This window comes from Gavialis gangeticus, unplaced genomic scaffold (assembly GCF_001723915.1).
Source record: "Gavialis gangeticus isolate Ggan-Ray unplaced genomic scaffold, GavGan_comp1, whole genome shotgun sequence".
Lineage (NCBI taxonomy): Eukaryota > Metazoa > Chordata > Crocodylia > Gavialidae > Gavialis > Gavialis gangeticus.
In genome coordinates this window covers 68,856,725-68,873,418 of record NW_017728993.1, presented here as the reverse complement: position 1 = coordinate 68,873,418, position 16,694 = coordinate 68,856,725, and the positions used below count along the sequence as shown (strand labels likewise).

Below are 16,694 nucleotides of genomic sequence, written 5' to 3'. Positions count from 1 at the left end.
GACTAGTTTGTAACAGGCCACTAGATCCCCCCCCACCCAAGTGCTGCTGCTGCCCAGCCCAAGCACAGCCCTGGCCCAACACTCCCACCGGGAAGAGTTAGGTGCAGCCCCAGCCCACAGCAGTAGTCTGACCTTGTCCTGCACAGATCTGGGGGCACCCCCCCCGTGCCCTCCCAGGGTGTGCACAGCAGCAGGAGTTGCTGCTCTCCTCACCTTCCGGACAAGCTACTCGCGGCTTTGTCCTATACCCTGCCAAGCTGAGCAGCGCCTGCTCCAGCCCCACTCCCTCCCTCACTGCGGAGGCCTTGATCTGTCCTGCCATGCCCCTTCCCTCCCTCCACTCCTTTCCCTCATGACAGACTTACCAGCTAGATGCTGTTCTCCACGCTGCAGGCTGTGCTCCTGGCCCCATGCATGCTGCAGCTGTGCACATGCATGGGGCACTTATCGACCACAAAAAAATAGGCAAAAAAAGACTATTTTCAATACTGTCAATTTTCCCTATATCAGTGCTGATCCAATATGGGACCAATGTATTGGCGCACCTCTAGGTTTGTTGCGTCTCTGAAACGGCAGTCATGGCTTCTCTGAGAAGCTGGAGCACCTTGGTTCCAACATAGCTGTCTGCCGTGGCTTTGTCTACTCTTGGATATTTCACAAACCCTCATTTTTGCAGGAGGGTAAGGAATTCAGGTTCTACTATATCTTATTACAGTTTCTTGATGTCAGATAAATTGATCTTAAAACAGGCTGAGGGAATTGAATTTATTTAGTCTGGAGAAGAGAAGATTGAGAGGATTTAATAGCAGCCTTCAACTACCTGAAGGATGGTTCAGAGGTTGGAACTAGACTGTTCTCAGTGGTGGCAGATGACAGAACAAGGAGAAATGGGTCAAGTTGCAGCAAGAAAAGTTTAGGTTAGATATTAGGAAGAATTTTCTCACTAGGAATCTCCATCCTTGGAAGTGTTTAGGATCCGGGTAGATACAGCCTTGGCTGGGATGATCTAGTTGGGGATGGTCCCGCTTTGAGCAGGGGCTGGATTAGATGACCTCATTTCTTATGATTTTATGCAGCTAAAATGAATATTTAAATAAATTCAATATAGTGGATCAGGGTGGATTGATTTAAATGAAGGTGATTTAAAAATATCGATTTAAATAAAGTTTCCCACTGATACGTCTTCACATATTTCTTAAACAGTGGCACACATCTGATCACTAAAACAAGTTAATTTACACCTCAATACAGCATTTTACATGTGTCCTTAAACTCTTTATTTATTTTTTTAGTTTTCAAATTTTATTTAACTCTAACAGACAAGTCATCACAGCACTAAATGTACAATGTCCTCACAGTTTTTCTGTGGCAAAAGTGTGGAGGAATATAGGAAGCTGTGTGTGTACTACTGAATAATGTCTTCCCTTTTTCTTTCCAGTCAACTCCACTGTTCCTTTCTACTCTGCCTCTCCTTTCCTATGTTGTCTCTCTGTCTTTAAGACAGTGTCTTAACTAACTCCTCTGCCTTGCTTGGCCCAGCTCCACCACCACATAAGCACAGAACAACAACAATCCTACCCAGCCTGGGTCTTTGCACAGGTGACTTTAGTCTGCTGAGAAACAGAAACTGAAAGCCCAGAACTTTCAAGAAGCAAGAGCTGGTAGTTAGGTTGGGCAGACAGGCTAGAGCCATTTTCATAATATGAAAAACTGAGATCAATGCCCATGTTTGATTGGTGGGTAACTCAATGTCTGTGAGTGTGACAGAGCCATTAATTCATCTTTATGAGACTAAGTGTAGGTTTAGCATGCTTGTGATGAGAATTAATTGTAACTTATTTTTAAGCGAGACAGAAATTTAGTATTTTATTGATGATTTAAAAAAAAAAGTCCAATAATAGACTTTTTTATATGTGTGTGTATATGTATGTGTGTGTATGTATGTATATATGTGTGTGTGTGTGTGTGTGTGTGTATCACTGATTTTTATCCACCCTGCAGTGGATTCCTCCTATTGGAATCATTTTGGAAAATGATGATTTGATTCTATTAACTGGCTGATTCCATTAAAAGGAGACCCATTTTTTTAAGACCACAAAAAGTTGCTCCCCACTGCACAGCCCCCTGGCCCCGCTCATGCCTCTCACTTTTCCACCCCACCTCTCCAGCCCCACCACCAGCCCTGCTGGTGCCCCTTTCCCCCCACCCACATCCCACCAGCCCTGCCAGAGGAAGCCTCTAGCTGCCAGGGCTACGGGGCCAGGGACCTGGGCCCACAGCTCCCCTTCTCCCAGCAGGAGGCAGCGGCTGCTGCAGTGGAGCAAAGCCCCATCTGCTGCTGCCTATTGCAGGCTCTGGCGTGGAAGATGGGGCCAGCTCCCTGGCACGCACTCCTGGATGGGCAGGGCAGGACCTCAGATCTGTTCACAGGATGGGGGTGGGGACAGGTGAGGGCAGTGGTGCAGGGCTGTGCCCCTCAAAGCTACCATGCACGCAGGGGGTGTGTTGCCAGGGAGCCCAGCCCCCACCCGCCGCCTTGTCCCACTCCCCACTGGGGCCTCAACTTCGCCCAACTTCCTCCCTCCCTCCCTAGGAGGGCTTAATTTCCCTGCCCCTCCCCCTTTGCCCCAGCTGCAGGAGCTGCTGTCCAGGCTGCCTGGGGCTATGTGCATGTACATACACATGGTGCCCCCTGCCTGCTTGCCCTCCTCCTGCTCCCTCCCAGCCCCCTGCATGCTAGAACTCCTCCAGCCTGCAGAGAACTGCTCACAAAACTGCGAAATCTCTAGGCTTCTACAGTAAAATGATTCCAAAAGCCAACAATTGTGATTCTAATATGTGTGCTTTTTTTTTTTTTTAACATGTAATGATATACAAATGGTTTTGGTTTTCCTATATTGATTCAAATAAGTGGCTGATTCTGTTAACCAGCGATTCTATAAAGCAGAATCCACTGTATAGGGAAAAAATACTTCCTGGGTCTTTTCTGGTGATGTATTTCTCTAACCAGGGACTTTCCTAAAGAAGCTAGGACAGGGGCAGGCAGTTATTTTGGGCGGAGGGCCGCTTACCCAGTTTTGGCAAGCTGTCGAGGGCCACATGAGTAGCCTTGCCCCTTGACAGGTGCCCTGCCCCGTGGTCACCATCATGGGACCAGTGTCCCAATGTCTTGGGACCAATGTCCCAGGGCCAGCACCAGTGGGGCCCAGAGTGGGGTGCAGGCTGGCAGGGGTCTGTGGAGCTGGGCTGGGCTGCACCAGCAGGGAGAGGGGGGAGCTGGCTTGGCTTCATAGAGCCCCTGCTGGCCGGGACCCTGTACTTCTGTTACCTTGCTCTGGGCCCTGCTGGTGCTGGCCTGAGGACACTGGTGTGGGCCCCGTGAACCCGCTCACTCCCAGTGCTCCTCAGCCCCGCAGTATAGGCAGGAGGCAGTGTGTAGCCCCAACCCCCTGCTCCCCGGCGGGGAACGAGCTGGTGCTGAGCATGGGGAAAAGCGGCCCCTCCCCAGCCCTACAGCCGGCGCTCCCTGCTGCAGCCTTTCACAGCCTGCACGGGGCTGTACTGAGCAGGCACAGGCAGCCCCACGCAGGCTGCGAGCGGCTGCTATGTGGGGCGCTGGCCATGGGGTGGGTGAGGGCCTGCTTTTCCCACATTCAGTGCTAGCTTGTAATCTGCCCCCACCGCCAGCCTGGGCCCCGTGCTGGCTCTGGGCTCGCCCGTCAGGGCTATGCATGGCTTGCCGCACCGGGCAGTGTTTTCCATTGCCGCCTCTGGGCTGCCCAGTGCGCGAGCTCTGGATGGACAGCAGCAGCAAACACTGCCCAACGTGACAAGTGGGGGGGGCCGCAGCTGCTGCCGCTATGCACAGCCCCATGGGTGAGCCTGGATCTGGTGCAGGGGCCCAAGCTGGCAGCGGGGGTGGGTTACAAGCGGGTGTTGAGTCCAGGAAAAGTGGCCCCACTCCTGCCCTGTGGCCAGCGCCCCATGCTGCAGCTGCTTGCAGCCCACATGGGGCTGCCTGTGCCTGCTCAGGACAGCCCCGCGCAGGCTGCAAGAGGCTGCAGCAGGGAGCATCAGCCACGGGGCGGCGGAGGGGCTGCTTTTTCCCAGGCTCCTTCTCTGCCTGGGGTCCTCCCCTTCCCTCCCTTACCTAAGGTTCCGGTGCCGGAGGAGCCTCATGGTCCCAGGCCAGAAGCTCCTGCTGGGACTTTCGGTGGGGCTGGGCGGGCCCTGCTGTTTGTAGGAGCCTGTCGGACTTCCCCTGGGTCCTACTGCCCCTGGTTCCTGTCATTTTTGACAGGAATCAAAGATAGATAAATACTAATTTTCTAAAATTTTAGCAGCCCTGCAGGCCAGACAGAATGGCCTCCGGCCTGAGGGCCATATTTTGCCAACCCCTGAGCTAGGACAAGGCACTCACTGAACTAGGGCTTTGTTTGTCAGGGACAGGAGCCCAGATATCATGTACCCCATTCATCTCCACTTGGATATGTACTCTGTCCAAGTTTGCAGATGATACTAAATTGTGGGATGAAGTGAACACTCTGGGGATAGGGAACAATTGCAGGCAGAGCTGGATAGGTTGGAAAAGTGGGCAGTACGCAATAGGCTGCGGTACAGCAAGGACAAATACAGAGTGCTGCACGTAGGGTGTAAAAATATCCAGTACACCTACTGGCTGGGAAATTAGCCTCTCAGCAGCACAGAAGCAGAAAGGGATCTCAGAGTCATAGTGGACTCCAAGATGAACATGAGTCGTCAGTGTGACAAGATCATCAGCAAAGCTAACCACGCTTTATCATGCATCAGCAGATGCATGACAGATAGATCCAAGGAGGTGATACTTCTCCTCTATGCGGCTTTGGTCAGACCACAGTTGGAGTACTGCATCCAGTTTTGAGTGCCATACTTCAAGAAGGATGTTGATAGACTCGAGAGGGTCCAGAGAAGGGCCGCTCATACAGTTAGGGGCTTACAGGACAAGCCCTATGAGGAGAGACTGAGGGACTTGAACCTCTTCAGCCTCCGCAAGAGAAGTCTGAGAGGTGATTTTGTGACCGCTTACAAATTCATTAGGGGAATGCAAGAGATCAGAAATGTTCTGTTCACCAGGGTACCTCTTGGGGTAACAAGGAAGAATGGTCACAAACTGAGAGAGAGTAGATTTAGGCTAGATATCAGGAAAAACTTCTTCACCGTAAGGGTGGCCACAATTTGGAATGGGCTTTCTAGGGAGGTGGTGCTCTCCCCTGCCTTGGGGGTCTTTAAGAGAAGGCTGGATAGGCATCTGGCTGGGGTGACCTGACCCAAGCACTCTTTCCTGCCTAGACTTGGGGTCAGACTTGACGATCTGTTGAGGTCCCTGCTGATCTTAGCATCTATGAGTCTATGAATAGCCCTTGAATAAAGAAGTGGTCTTGCTGTCAGGAAAAAAAAATCTGTCATGGGTCACCCTAAATGGCATGTTGATGCCACCAGACAACTAACCTGAAGACCCTTGAATAGGGTCCTGACTGATCTGAAACTCTGGCTTTCTGTTATAGGAAAGGTCACTTTATTATGTGCTCAGTACTTAAACAAGGATCTTGGGGTATAACTGAATGTCAGTAACCAAATCTGTCTTTGGTTGTCTCAGCTGACATGTCAGTGTGACCAGGACTCTCCTGGAGAAGCTGGGACTTGGAGGGCCCTGACAGCCCCAAAGCTTTGTTTTTAAGTGCCCCCAGCTCATTCCCGTGCAGTCATTCTGCAGTTCCTCACCAAAATGGTACCAGTGGCAAAATCTGTTGCAGAGACACATAGTTAGCTGTATTAGCCTGAAGCCAGGGTAGATTTGTACCTGATAGACTAACTTAGATATTTAGCACAACTTTTCATAAGTATTAGATGTGGAAAGATACGCACTCCAATTTAGGTAGTTTAAGGTGAAAATCTGTTGCAGACCTGCTTGAATATCATATAATTGCAAGTAGGCAAAACTCATGAATGTGGGACGGGACACTGCCTGACCTGAAGCTTTGCCTTTGAGTGGTGTGTGGCTAAATGCTGCCCCTCCATTCAACTTTGTTCATAACTTTTTGAATAAGGGACAGGTTTTTGATGGTGTTGGTGACCAAATCTCTCTTGGGTTGCTGCAAGTGACACCTCACTGTAGCTGAAACTTCCATGTGGTACTTGGCACATGGTGCTACCTAGTGTAACTATTGATACATTTTTATAACGTGTTTCTGCGTGATGCCTCAGCAGATCGGTTCCTATGTAGCATGGCACCCACAAGTCTGGCCCCAGAATCACTTGAAAGTCTGGCCCCTGACTGTGTCCAACAGATATGTTTACTTCTGTCTAAAAACACAAACGCTCCCTACAGAGATGGGTACCTTGCCATCTTACCTTACATATGAGCCTTTATAACACAGTGAGCTATGCCACAGGATCTGCCAAACTCTTGGCAGATTTGTCTGTCTTGCACAGATTGCAGGGTGCAGACTAGGCAAAAACTATTTCCCCAGCCCTTCAGATAAGGGTGTAGGCAGGTGGCTGACAGCTTCTCCCTATAATATAATTCTTCTTGTGGAAACAGATGAAAGATCTTGCCACTTGCAGTATCAGGTTTTGGCTTAGTAGTTAGTATGTAAATTGGGAGTAGGCAAAATGCAGCCCATGAGCTGGATCTGGCCCACCAGGTGACTGGATCCAGTTTGCAGCTGCCCCTGCAGTGCTCTGCGTGGGGCCAAGCTCTGGCTTCTCGTGCTGGAGGTGGGAGGAGCAGAGCAGCACCCAGGTGGGCCGGACTGTGGGCGCCAGTAGAAGCGCAGCATGGACTGACCTGGCAGAGCACTGTGGGGGCAACACAGACTGTACCACCCAGGCAAGCTCCACTGTACCCCCCCCACCTGTAGCAGGCTTCTGGGACCTAGTGCCTAGGCAGCCCCCTTTTCCCCCCCACCACGTGCACACACATATGCTCGCACATGCTTGCACGTGCCCTGGAGTTGTCACCACCTTGCAACCCAGCTCTGTGATCCCAGCCTCACCCACCTCTCTTGCTTTTGAACGCTGCTCCCTGCCTGCCTGTAGCCCCATGGGAAGTTTTGGTGAGGGGGGAGGGAGGTGGTTGCTGGCCTGGCCTGTGACAGCTCATCACAACTCCCCAGGTGGCCGCTGGGCCTGAATAATTGCCCGTGCCTGTTATAAATGGATTGAATGACACAGTCTCTGAGGCCACCAGTTGGACAGCCCTGCACTTAGTGGTACCAATGGTGTATGTAGAAGTGTGGAACAATTTATGGAACTTTGCCAGTGAAATCAACTTGCTACAGCTGGAATATTTTGTGGGCTTTTGGGGTTGTTTTTTTTTCTCCACAAGGAGATGCATAAGTATCTGGGGAATGACTATGACTGTGAATCTCCAGATGGCATAACAAAAAATCAAATAGATCATCTTTCTATTTGTATTTATAGAAAGTTTCTTCATCCTTTTGCCATATTTGGGCAGGTGTGAGCATGACTACTGTATGAGTGTTACTTCTATGCAAGTGAAATAGTTGAAAAAATGCTGGCAAAGCAAGCAACCAAGAAAACAATTTTCTTCAGACATACAGTCCCTCAAAAAAGAATCGGGCTTGAAATTCAGATGACAAGTTTTCCAGCTGGACAGATTTGGGTTCTATCTATGAAGAAAAGTCTTGGAAGAGCATCAGTACAGCATATATCAATATGGCTGAGAATGTCCTGGGATTTTTCCAATGGCGGGAAAGGGGATTTGGTCACTAAGACTATATGTGATCCCATCATGAGAAGAAAATGGGCAAAGTTGAATAGGCAAGAGGAAATTAGCAAACAGAAGAATACAGAGAAATTGGTAAAGTGTTCAATAAGGACAGACAAATGAGCATGTATTGATTAGGGTTGGAGTGTTGTAGCTGTAATAGTCCAGGAACTGTTGGAGAGGTGAAGCAGCCCTTCAGGTGTGTGACCTGGAGTAGTCTCAGACCTGAAAAAAGTGATGCCTAAAAGTTTATCCAACAGCTCTCCCAACTATACATTTTGTCCAATTAAAAGATTTCACAAAAAACCTGTGCCTCTCAGCCATATATTTATTGGCAGGCCTGGGAAGCAGAGGTGGCTATCAGAAAAAGGGGATGCGACTACTTTGTACAATACTGAAAAGGCTTGCGGGTTACTTTGCTCGCAGCTACAATGGAATAAAAATATTGAATATTTATTATAGTGTGTTATGTACTAACACAGTTCCTGGGGACTTGTAATATATTAGTTTACATACAGGCAATCCCTTTGAATAAAGAACTGCAGACCAAGAGCCAGCTTCACCGTTGCCCTTTCTCTACTAATGAGACCATAGCTGTTTGGACTGTAACATGAACAGCCATAAAAAAAAAAAAAATGAAGGCAAAGGGGTTAGCTCTGCTAACCTCTCTGCTCCACAAATAATACCAGTTCTCTTCCTTTTTAAATGGTCTTATTCTTCTACACAATTAGGTTTATTTTATTTCAACTATTCTTTACCCAATCTGTAACTACTTCTTTCTTCCACTGGTTTCCTGCTTCCCTTCTTAACCATTTTTACTTTCCATAATTGTTTTAAACAAGAAATTATTTTACCTGATACTTAGCTTGGGTTGTGTCTGTTTCTTTCCCAGACTTGAGGAAGGCATGATGCCAGAAAGCTTGTGTAACTATGTATAGCAAGGCCATTTAAAGATACTGCCAAAAACTTTTGCTTCGGGTATATTCCCTGGACCATCTTGGCTACTAGGGAACTATTACAACTATTTTAGTAGCAGATCTCTCCCTTTTACCTTGAATGATCCTTTAGCTCCCCCTGCTGGCTCAGCAGCCACAATCTTTCCAGAATTCAGTTATTACAAAACTATTGATTCAACAGGTAACTGTTAGGCATGTGCAAAGTGGGAAGTATTCGCTTCAGATTCGGCTGATTCAGAGATTTGAATCACTGTCCTGGTTTGATTCGGCTGAATTGGATCCAAAGATTCGGTGCTGCTTTGGAGATTTGGCCATAGACTAAACAGGCAGCAGTCCTCAAGGACTCTGGACACAGCTGCCTCCAGCTGGGAAGTCTGGTGTGGTGATTGGAGGGGGGAGGGGAGGGACATGGAGGGGGCAGATCAATGCCCCCACAGCGAGGGAATGATTGGGGCTGAGGCTGGGACAAGCTGCCCAGCTGGGGTAGAGGGGTGTGGCAGCACTGGGAGTGGGGGCTATGCCCTGCTGCTGCTTGCCCAGCTTGCGGGGACACGATGCAGGCACAGCTTGCTCCAGGCGGAAGGGGGCAAGTGGCAGCAGGGCATAGCTCCTGCTGCCGTGCCTGCATGCCATGCCCCCGGCTGAGCAAGCGGCAGCAGGGCAGAGCCCCTGCTCTCAGCGATGCTGTGCCCGCATCCTGCACCTCCCTGCCCCTGCCCCAACCCCTCCCTTGCTGTGGGGGCATTGATCTGCCTCCCTGCACCCCTTTCCTCCTCCTTCCACCCACCACAACAGGCTTACCAGCTGGAGGCAGCTGTGTCCTGCTTCCTCGAGGTGAACAAGGCTGTGTACCTTAAACCTTGCTGCTTTCATTCTCCAATCAGGAAAAGCTGGCTTTCATGGCAATGTTCTGTCAAAGCCATTTTAGAATAGATACGCTGTTCCAAGCCAAAGGAGAACCTGAAGTCATTCTACTTCTAAAGCAGTTTGTGTAGGACGTCTAAAAAATAAAACAATACCTTGGATCTAAACTATATGAAAGTCCATTTAAGAAATGGAAAAATGCTGTGATTTAGAAGGCAAGGCTTAATGTCTTTTCTCTTGCTAACAGATACTGGGCAAACTTGAAACTTTGGTTTAAACAAAAGATCAGCAAAGAAGAGTTTGACCTAGAAGCTCGCAGACTTCTTACACAAGATAATGGTGAGACACCATCTTTAAAGAGTTTCTGGTTTTGCCTGTCTCTCTCCCATGTTCCTGAAAATACCAAGTTTGGGGTTAGCTTCTACTTCTTGTAGAGTAATGTAATCATGCAAATACCATTGTATTGAAACCCATGACACTTGGTCTTAGAGCATGTCAGTCTTCAGAAGATTAAATTGCATGCTACAGGAGTGACAAAGGTGCTGCCAATGGCTTAGCCCCTTTAGTGGCAAGAAGTTTAATTAGATGAGAAATACCTAGAGGAGGGCAGTAGGAGACCTAGCCTCCATGCTGAGAGGGTGGTGAACATCTCTTGAAGTCCTGGCCAATCTGGTTTGGGGTAAGCTTCTTCCTGACCCCAGATTTGGAAGTCAGTTTAACGCTGAGCCGCATACACCAGTTGGGCCTCAGAAGAATAAATATTCTCTGTACATTGTTGGTAGAGCTGTCCCTAGGGGGCATGAATCAGGGCAACTGCACTGGGTCGCGTGCTTTGGGGGGCCCTGTGGAGCTGGGTGGAGCAGCTGCAGTGACTCCGCGCTGCTGCCAGCTTCACATCCGGCTGCTTGGTGGCACCCCCCCGTCCTCTTCCCCCCTGCCGCTGAATCCACTGCTGGCTTCCTCATGTCCGGGGGCAGGGCCCCATATGGGTTGATTTTCCTGGGCCCTACACCCTGCTCAAGTTGTCTCTGGTTGGTAGAGTACAGGGCCATACAATCTAGCGTCCTATCTCCAGCTACAGCCGATCATTGATACTTCAGAGGAAGGGAGGGCAGCAGAACACACAGGAGTTTTTTTCCATATAGAAGGACACTTGCAATGACCAAGTTACCTCTTTAATAAATTGGTTTCCTTAAGCTTAATTTCATACATCAGATGGAAAAAATTCCTAGAAGATACAAACTGACCAGCCACATAAATGCATGATGGAAACATGTCGCGGGGGGAGGGGGGGTTAAACCTAAACACTGTTAGAGTACCTTTGAGTGGTTGCCTTTAGATTCTGCTAGCCATGTTATCATTATAGATGTCTGTCTTCAAGGAAACCTTCTTGTTCATAGCATATCTGTCTCTTCACAGTCCATTCTCACAATGACTTCCTCCTGGCTATTCTGACCCGATGCCAAATCATGGTTTCTGCACCAGGTAAGTAAGCTGCTTTGTTTGTTTGTGTTTTGAGTCCTACATTAAGACTTTGCATGTCTTATGGTGGGTTTTATTCTTGAGTTACATCCTTAGGTTTCATTTTAAGTGGCAGTTCCTTGGAGTAGGTGCTACCTCTTATGTGCTACATGTTGTATAACGCAGTGTGAATCCTGACTCCAGCCTCTAACTACAGCTACAATATAAGTACTTATAATATGAAGTACATTAAGTCGTTATTTTGTAATACAAATTGACCAGAGACTAGTGCCCTGCATAGCTGTACAGAAGTCCCTGGTTTGATTCTTGTCTAGTTCCTGGAGCTGCAAGGGTGCATGGCCTGTGCCTAGGGAGGAGTGAAGGGACACTACTCTGTTCTTTAGTGATCTGTTCTGCAGGCTGCAATAATAATGACCAGCTGCAAAAGGAATCTGAAAAAGATGAGGAGTTAATAGGTGACATCCCTAGGACATGGACTGTCCTTGCCTGCTTCCAAAGTACAGAATGTGTTTTACTCTTGCATCTAGCTGTAAGCCTTACTTAAAAAGAGAGTTTTTAACATCCAGCAGCTGACTCCCTACAGCTGCTTCACATCTGGTGTTGGTTTTGGTGGAGTGCAACTATGAAATGTGCTGATGCAAACAGATCTCTTGGGAGGAAAAACAGTGTTTTGAGTGAAGGATATTCATTAGGATATGTATCCGTTAGAATATGATTTTGAAACTGCTGCATGTTTCAAGGATAAGTATGTTTCTTAAGAACTGTGTGCTTGCTTGTGCTGGCCTCACAACACATGAATGTGGCTAGCCAGATTCTACACCCAATATCTTCAGCTTCTCAGTCTTTTTTTTTTTTCTCAGCAGTGACTAGAACTAATACAGTGCATCTAGAAAAAAACTGGCCAAGCCTTACCTTGGTGTCCCTTCAGAAAGGTATTTAGGGTACTGATGAGGGATTCTAAAATCCATTCCCAGTTGTAACAAGGATGCCCTGTGACAGTAGGTCTCTCTTGCCCAGACCTTAGGGGATAAACTTAGCTCTTTTGAGGCAGCTAAATGAATGGCAGGCTTTTAAAGAGTGGTTGATCTGCTCCCTCGGAGAACAGAGGGAGATGCTGAGAAACCTTTTTTTTGCAAGCCTGATCCTTAAGTTATCCAACTGATAACAGGCCCCAAGAAAGTACGTGATCTTCAGTGCATTGGGAGAACCCATTCATGCATACTTGGGAGGCATTTGTGTACTACAGTAATTGAAATTGTTGATGCTCACAGATGGGCAAAGCCTCAGAAATGCAGTGTGTTGTGGTTATTTTGTTTAAATAAATGACAAAAACCCTAGAGCTGGTCAGACAGGTTTATGGGTGAGTCTCAATAGACCAATAAGGGTATTGGACTTTAGGAAATTAGTTTGTCCATTTGTTTTGAGGAAAATTTTTTTTTCCCAAACCTGTTTGCCTCTCCTTTTTAGCTTTTGTGTACCTATGTGCTCTCCTACTGGGTATAAAGTTTCTTTTTGTTTGCTTGTTTAGAGACTCCCTAGACAATCTTGGCAATCAAGGCCATGCAAGGCTTTCTCTCATTTTATCTTCCATCTTCTGCCTCTAATTCCTATCTCTTCTAGGTACTGTGTCTTTTCTAGTAATCTTGCCCCAACCAAGACATGATAGTATAGATAGACTTAGCATGGAGTCTGGGCAACAGTAGCATCTTTATCTTATTGGGATTTCTCCACGCTTTGGCTTTAGGGCTTGCAAATCTGATACCTGGGTACAGGTTGACCATGTCTCACTTGCCTCCAAGGAAAGATGAAGAAATGAGAAGAGGAAAAGCATCAGAGAGAGAACAGGGATAAAATAACAACTGGAAACAAAAGAGTGTGATCACAGAAATTCTTCTAAACACTTTTCCCACTCTGTCTTCATCAAAAAAATAAAATACTAAAAATGTGTTAAAAAAATACAGACTTAGTATATAGTTGGGTCTCTGTAACAAGGCTGCAGACTTGCAGCCTGGAGCAATTAGCCAGCTGGTAACAGGCCACCTCTGCTCTGTGGTGTGGGTTAACCCAGGGCTTGAAGCTTATATTGGACTGTTTATATTTTCTACTGAGTTCTGTGGTGCAGAAGAGACCAGGGCAATATCACCTGTGTTATGAAGCCCAGAGAAAGACTATAGGAGTTAGTCCAAGGAATGATCTGAACTTGGTGGTGCCAGGCTAGCCAAGTGACCTTCTACAATCCCCCTGTAACTTCTCAGATTTCTTTCTATTAGTACTTTCTTGCCTTTAGACCAGGGACAGGCAATTATTTTGGGTGGAGAGCCACTTACTGAGTTTTGGCAAGCCATCGAGGACCACATGATAGGCAGCCAGAGGCATATACATATTAATTTTTTAAATTCTTTAGGGGCCCCGCGGGCCAGATAGAATGGCCTGGTGGGCTGCATCCGGCCCCCAGGTCGCATTTTGCTCACCCTTGCTCTAGACCTTGGCTAATGTAGTTTATGCTGAAGGAAGTGGTGACTAAGACTCTTCATTTCTGCTAATAAAAGAATTGGAAGCCTTAAGAGAAGCAGTGCTGTCCTTGCTAAACTTGCTCCTGTTTGGGAGGATTGACTGCAAAGAATCATGTTTTTCCTGGCAAGAAATGCTAAAATCACTTGAATGCACCAAACCTTTGTACTCTTGTTTGGGATAACTTAACACTACTTATATAAAGGAAGACAGATGTTGGCCTGCTCAGGATTTGTGGAAGGAAATGATGCATTTCCCTTCCACCCCCCAGTACTGCTGCAAATGTAATATAAACATTAGAAGGGTGCCAGGAAGTAGTTCTGTGTGCCCCTTTGTAAGGAATGAGTGAGTCAGCTTGCTCTTCTGGCTTAGCCTACTTTAGCCACCCTTCAGCTGTGAAGAAATCCAAAAGGATGAGGCAACCAGAAGTCTATTCCAGCCTTTTCCACTTTCTCTCAAAGCTGTCCTCAGTCAAAAAAAATCAAAACTGAATTTTACATTGGCAAAATCCCCACTCCCTCCCCATAGGGGGTGCAGTACTTGTAACTGTTTCAGAATTATAACACAGACCATTTCTGTAACCTTCCCAGGAGACATCTGAAATAGTTTTTCAGATATAGCCTTTAAAAATCTAATGGATAATTCACAAGGCCCCTTTCTTCATATTCTTCATAAAAAAGAATGATAATAATACTAGTAGACAAACCTGCAGGGAGAATTCCCTCAGTTAAATAATTTGGCTAAAAATAGGAAGCTGTCTATATATTTGGCCAGAGCTGAGAGACGACTTCCTTTTTTGTTTTCTTGTAATGAGGTATTTAGCAGAATTTGCAGATTTTTTTTTGAATCTGACAGGCCATGTCACAAGTGCTTTGGATTTCTTCATAGCTGAAGGGTGGCCTCAATTGTGTGACCTCGTGGGCTGTCATCCAGGTGCCTTAGTGCCCATACCACCTAGCCCCTTGAAAAAGGGAAGAGCACTTAAAATGGATCTTGGGGAGATTTTTAGGTGTCAAAGTCCTGTTCAACAGCATCCTACCCTGGATGTGCCTAAGCCTCAACAACCTTCTCTCTGCTTAGTCATCAAGTTTCCCAGAGCCCTGAAGTGGTAGTTGTGTGTGCCCTGACCTGAATAGCCTCAGTGGTTTTATTGTTTTTATATGCAGCTAGGTCTGGCTGGTGGACACCTCCTGCAATAGCTTGGGTGTGCCTGTGGTCAGGTAATAGGAAAATTGGGTTCAATGCCCTTTTCAGCCTAAAGGGAGTTCAAAACCACATTTGCCAACTATGAGGGCAGTATTGTCACTACTGACTTCCTGGCCCCAAACTTTTGCAGAAAGCAGTGTGAGGTTTGTGGGCTAGGAAGATAAAGCACACAAGGGAATATGCCTCTCTAGCTTAGTGATTATGGCATTCAGCTGGGAGGGGGAGTTCTGGCTTCCCGTTCCTAATATTATTTCTGTTCAATATAAAAGGCATGGACCATCCCTGAAGTAGAGTCTAGATTCTCCCCATGTACCACACAGGGAGGTGAGCTACTGCACTCAGGGTTTTGGATCCCATTCCTAGGATCTGACTCCTGGAAGTTAGGCATTACAGTGCCTAAGACTTTGACTGGATCTAGCCCATTGCCTATACGTTGTCCTAGGCTAGAATTTTGGTTGGGAGTTTGATGATGTCTTTGATTTGTATTAATATTTCAGTTTCCTTAATGGAAGCTGGTTGTTGTTTTGGGAAAGGACAACAATAAAATTTTGTCCAAACCTATGGCTCTCAACCCTTCTGAACTGAGGCACCCCTCCATGACTTTTGAGAATTGAGTAACACCCAGTTACAAAAACTAATTTGTATATTATGGTGCTTACCTCCTTGCAGAGGAGCAAGGCAGTGTGGGATCATTTGGGCAGGGACATGCCTGAGTCTGTTATCTATTTAGTTAATCTGTTTACTTCTTCCCCCTTTGCTTATCTCCTCACAGCTTGTGGCATCCTTCAAAGGATCTGGTAGCACCCTAGGTATCCTGGCACCCTGGTTGAGAATCAGTGGTCTAACAGATGATGGCAGAGTGTTAGTGGTTGGGATGTCACTGTAAAGAGAGGTTGGGGGTAGGGGAACACTCTTCCCAGTATCTTTAGGGATAAGAATGTTGATATTTACACAATCTTTATCATAACGCACAGTTGCCAGCTTCCAAAAAAAACCCGATGTCTTCCTGGTGGCAGTTAAGTTCAAATTTTTGCCTAAGGCCCCTTTTGGTTACCAGCCTTCTCTTTACATTACCTTCTAATTAATTTCACAATAAAATATGGCTTTCTAACAGCCCTGGCCATATCTGGAAGTTGTTCTTTATAAATGAAGCACTTCAGAGCACAGCTGATTTTTTCTCATCACTTGCAGGATAAAAGTAAAAGGGATTCATGGTAGTCGTCACTTGACTTCTCCCTCAGGTCAGACAGACCACCTGGGGCTTTGGCCTCAAATAACATGAAACAAATCCCCCTTGGAGATCCTCCTAAATAGCCAAATCATGTAATATAAGGGTCAATAAATACTATACAGACCTGTATGCTAGGGTTGTGCAGAGCTTCGCCTTAATATTCAATTCGACAAATATTCGACATATTCGACCTTGAAAAGTGAAAGTCAAGTATAATAGCAGCTGATCGAATAGCAGTTGAATATTAACAGCGTGGGCTGAATACTCGACGTGGGTCGAATATTCGACTTGTCTATACTGGATTCCCTGTGGGGGGAAAGAAAAGGAAAAGTAAGGGGGGAGAGGGGAAAGGAGTGCTTTCATGACTGATGTGTGCGGCTGGCCTGTGACCTGTCAGCATTCTCTGAGGTCCCTTCCAATCCCAGTGCTCTGGGGGAGGGCCAGAGAAAATGCATAAAAGGCAGCAGTTTTTCAGCTCCCTGCTTTCTGCCTTGGGGTCAGTTTCTGAGCTGCTGGTGCTTGCCAGCACCTCTGCGTCAGAGCACGACGACTGGAAGCCCCGATCTTCAACAGATTCCCTGTTTGCAATGCTAGCAACAGGGATTTCTGAGAACTTGGTGCTTTTATTTTATAACTACTTTTCATATTAGTTTATGCTTATATTGGATAAGGGTTA

General features: G+C 46.9%; 1 protein-coding gene across 1 annotated transcript in view; it reads left to right on the top strand.

Annotated features, from left to right (window-relative positions):
* Nucleotides 1–16,694, top strand: part of TADA1 (transcriptional adaptor 1) — a 44,114-nt gene that overhangs the window by 9,473 nt on the left and 17,947 nt on the right. Inside the window, exons 2-3 of the mRNA XM_019501951.1 lie at nucleotides 9,836–9,927; nucleotides 11,008–11,073. Of these exons, the coding sequence (XP_019357496.1) occupies nucleotides 9,836–9,927; nucleotides 11,008–11,073 (158 nt within the window). The remainder of the gene's footprint in view (nucleotides 1–9,835; nucleotides 9,928–11,007; nucleotides 11,074–16,694) is intronic.